The following is a 2786-nucleotide window of genomic DNA, read 5'->3' as shown; positions in this document are numbered from 1 at the left end:
TGTGTGTGTGTGTCACATATACTTAATGTTCGCAAAGTCAACAAAAATGACACCATGAAAATGAAAATAAGGGCTGTTACGAAAAGACGTCACATTCAAATTTCTACTTTCATACTTTTATGCTAAATTGGCACTTTAATAATTCCAATCTGTATCCTCACATAATCCTAAACATAAAAGAGAACGAACTATTTATGTGTTGTGCATTATTTATTTACTCTACATACATGGAGTTTGTTTTAACTATGTTTTTACCAACGTAGTTATATATGTTGAAGAGCTTGTTTTAATTAAAATACGAGAGCGCCCAAAACGCAAAGAATACCTAAAAAAAATGAATGGAGTTGCCGAGGCATATCGGTGTGTCACTTTGAGACCTTTAGCGCGTGCGGATTTCCTCAGTGCTATAAGAAAATAATAAAACACGCCGCCGATAGCTACCGCAAGGCCTACAGACCTTAAAAGCAAAGGGGAGCAAAGAAAAAAAAACATAAATTAAATGCAAAGTAGTCACACATAATCCTAAAACACAGGATTTATCTAAACAATTGTTTATCGTAAATCTCTTAATGCAGGTCACGCGTTACTGCATTCATGCACTGTTAATTTTATTTAAGAAATGACACACTGTAAAAATGAAAACATTTAGATTCCTCTCCAATTACATTCGCGTATAAATATATATTCTCATATATCTTCATTTTTAAAGAACGTGTTGTGGAGACATAAAGTAGTACCTCTCCTCTTCCACCACCTCTGCATCCCTCTTGTGTTTTTCCCGGGGAATGTAAACAAACTTTAAAGAAGGAGAGAAATATTGAATCAGCAGACTAAAATTATCCAAAACAGTGGAATGGTTGGAGGTGATGTGGTCTATTTTCTTGGTAGGATTTGGAGCCGAGAATGAAAGCCTTTGTTGATGGGATGGGCTCATTTTGCATTGCATTGGTGAACCTTGTGTATCCTTACGCGCTTGAACGGCTGCTAATATCTGCTCAATGATTGGCTGGAACGAGGGAAGACGCGTTAATACTTATGGTGCTGTGGTTGGCTGTAGTCTAAAAAGGTTCAACCAATTTTTTTTACAGCTTAGTGTCTGTGGCTCCGTAATTAATTGTAGCTAGCCGTCTCTTATCGACGTGTTTTTAAAGAACATGAAGTAGTTGTTGTTTTTTATTAGAGGAGTTGCCAGCGTATGAGATTGAGATCCAACTGTGCTGCTGTTGTTGCCATTTTACCTTACGTGTGATGTTGGATATGGGAGAACGGAAAGAAGTGAAAATGATTCCTAAATCATCGTTCAGTATAAACAGCCTGGTGCCCGAAGCCGTACAAAGTGATAACCACCACAGATCAGCGCCCGAGGAAGAGGAGAAGATTCCTTTGCCAAACCCGGTGCAGGACGGAAAGTCGGAGAACATTTGCAGCAAAAGTGACAGTTCTCCAGAGTCGACGTGCGCGGACGAAAAGGAAAAACAGGAAGAGAAAAAGGATTGTAAAGAAGGGGACGGTGGGAAAGACGGGGAAAAGAAAAATGGCAAGTATGAAAAACCACCTTTCAGCTATAATGCCTTAATCATGATGGCTATCCGGCAGAGTCCGGAGAAGCGGCTGACCCTGAACGGTATTTACGAGTTCATCATGAAAAATTTCCCCTATTATCGAGAGAACAAACAGGGCTGGCAGAACTCCATCAGGCACAACCTCAGTCTAAACAAATGTTTTGTTAAAGTCCCGCGGCATTACGATGACCCCGGTAAGGGCAACTACTGGATGCTTGACCCCTCGAGCGACGACGTGTTCATCGGTGGGACAACGGGCAAACTTCGCAGGAGATCGACCACCTCCCGGGCCAAGCTGGCTTTTAAACGGGGAGCGCGGCTCACTTCCACGGGACTGACGTTCATGGATAGGGCTGGCTCGTTGTACTGGCCAATGTCACCGTTCCTGTCGCTCCACCATCCGAGGGCGAGCAGCGCGCTGAGCTACAATGGGACCTCGTCGGCTTACCCCAGCCACCCGATGTCCTATAGCACAATGTTGACTCAAAACAGTTTGGGGAACAACCACTCTTTTCCTGCTTCTAATGGCCTAAGTGTAGATAGACTTGTGAATGGAGAGATTCCGTACGCCACTCACCACCTCACGGCTGCAGCCTTGGCCGCGTCGGTGCCGTGTGGTCTGTCTGTGCCGTGCTCTGGCACATACTCTTTAAACCCCTGTTCAGTTAACCTCCTCGCGGGACAGACCAGTTACTTCTTTCCTCACGTCCCTCATCCATCAATGACTTCCCAGAGCAGCACTTCAATGACGGCCAGGGCTGCTTCCTCGTCCTCTCCGCAGGCGCCGTCGTCTCTCCCCTGTGAATCTATAAGATCCTCCCTGCCAACTTTCTCTTCAGGACTTTCCGGAGGACTTTCTGATTACTTCACACATCAGAATCAAGGGTCTACTTCAAACCCACTTATACACTAACTAACATCCACAGGAGCAGACTGTAAGTGAACATTTTACACACATTTACATTGTAAAATATATAAAGCGAAGCTAAACAAAGAGAAAAAAAGCGAACGCAGCCGAAGTACAGGTATTTTTTATTCCCGTTCCCCATTTCTTTCTGTACACATGTCAAGTGTCGGGGGTGGGGGGTGTTGATTATTCCACTGTCAGCAACGTGCAATGTGAGAAGAAAACAAACGAAGAGAAGATAAAATGTAGGTTTGGGGAAGGCAGTATAATTACCGTAGAATGTGTATTTAAATAGTGACTGCAGATTTACCTAATTT

At 43.5% G+C, this 2786-nt stretch overlaps 1 protein-coding gene across 1 annotated transcript; it reads left to right on the top strand.

Moving 5' to 3' along the window:
- The first annotated feature begins 1180 nt into the window (after positions 1-1180).
- On the top strand, positions 1181-2475 carry foxg1a (forkhead box G1a). Its single transcript, XM_036543109.1, has one exon. The coding sequence runs from the start codon at positions 1249-1251 to the stop codon at positions 2473-2475; it is 1227 nt and encodes a 408-aa protein (XP_036399002.1). The 5' UTR covers positions 1181-1248.
- The last annotated feature ends 311 nt before the right edge of the window (positions 2476-2786 follow it).

The sequence above is a fragment of the Megalops cyprinoides genome, chromosome 12 (genome assembly GCF_013368585.1).
Source record: "Megalops cyprinoides isolate fMegCyp1 chromosome 12, fMegCyp1.pri, whole genome shotgun sequence".
NCBI classification, from domain to species: domain Eukaryota; kingdom Metazoa; phylum Chordata; class Actinopteri; order Elopiformes; family Megalopidae; genus Megalops; species Megalops cyprinoides.
Note: the sequence above shows the minus strand (reverse complement) of the source record. Positions and strands in the feature narration are given on the sequence as shown.

What these genes read in the sequence shown, in the direction of transcription:
- foxg1a (XM_036543109.1), top strand. Translation starts at nt 1,249, where the DNA reads ATGTTGGATATGGGAGAACGGAAAGAAGTGAAAATGATTCCTAAATCA.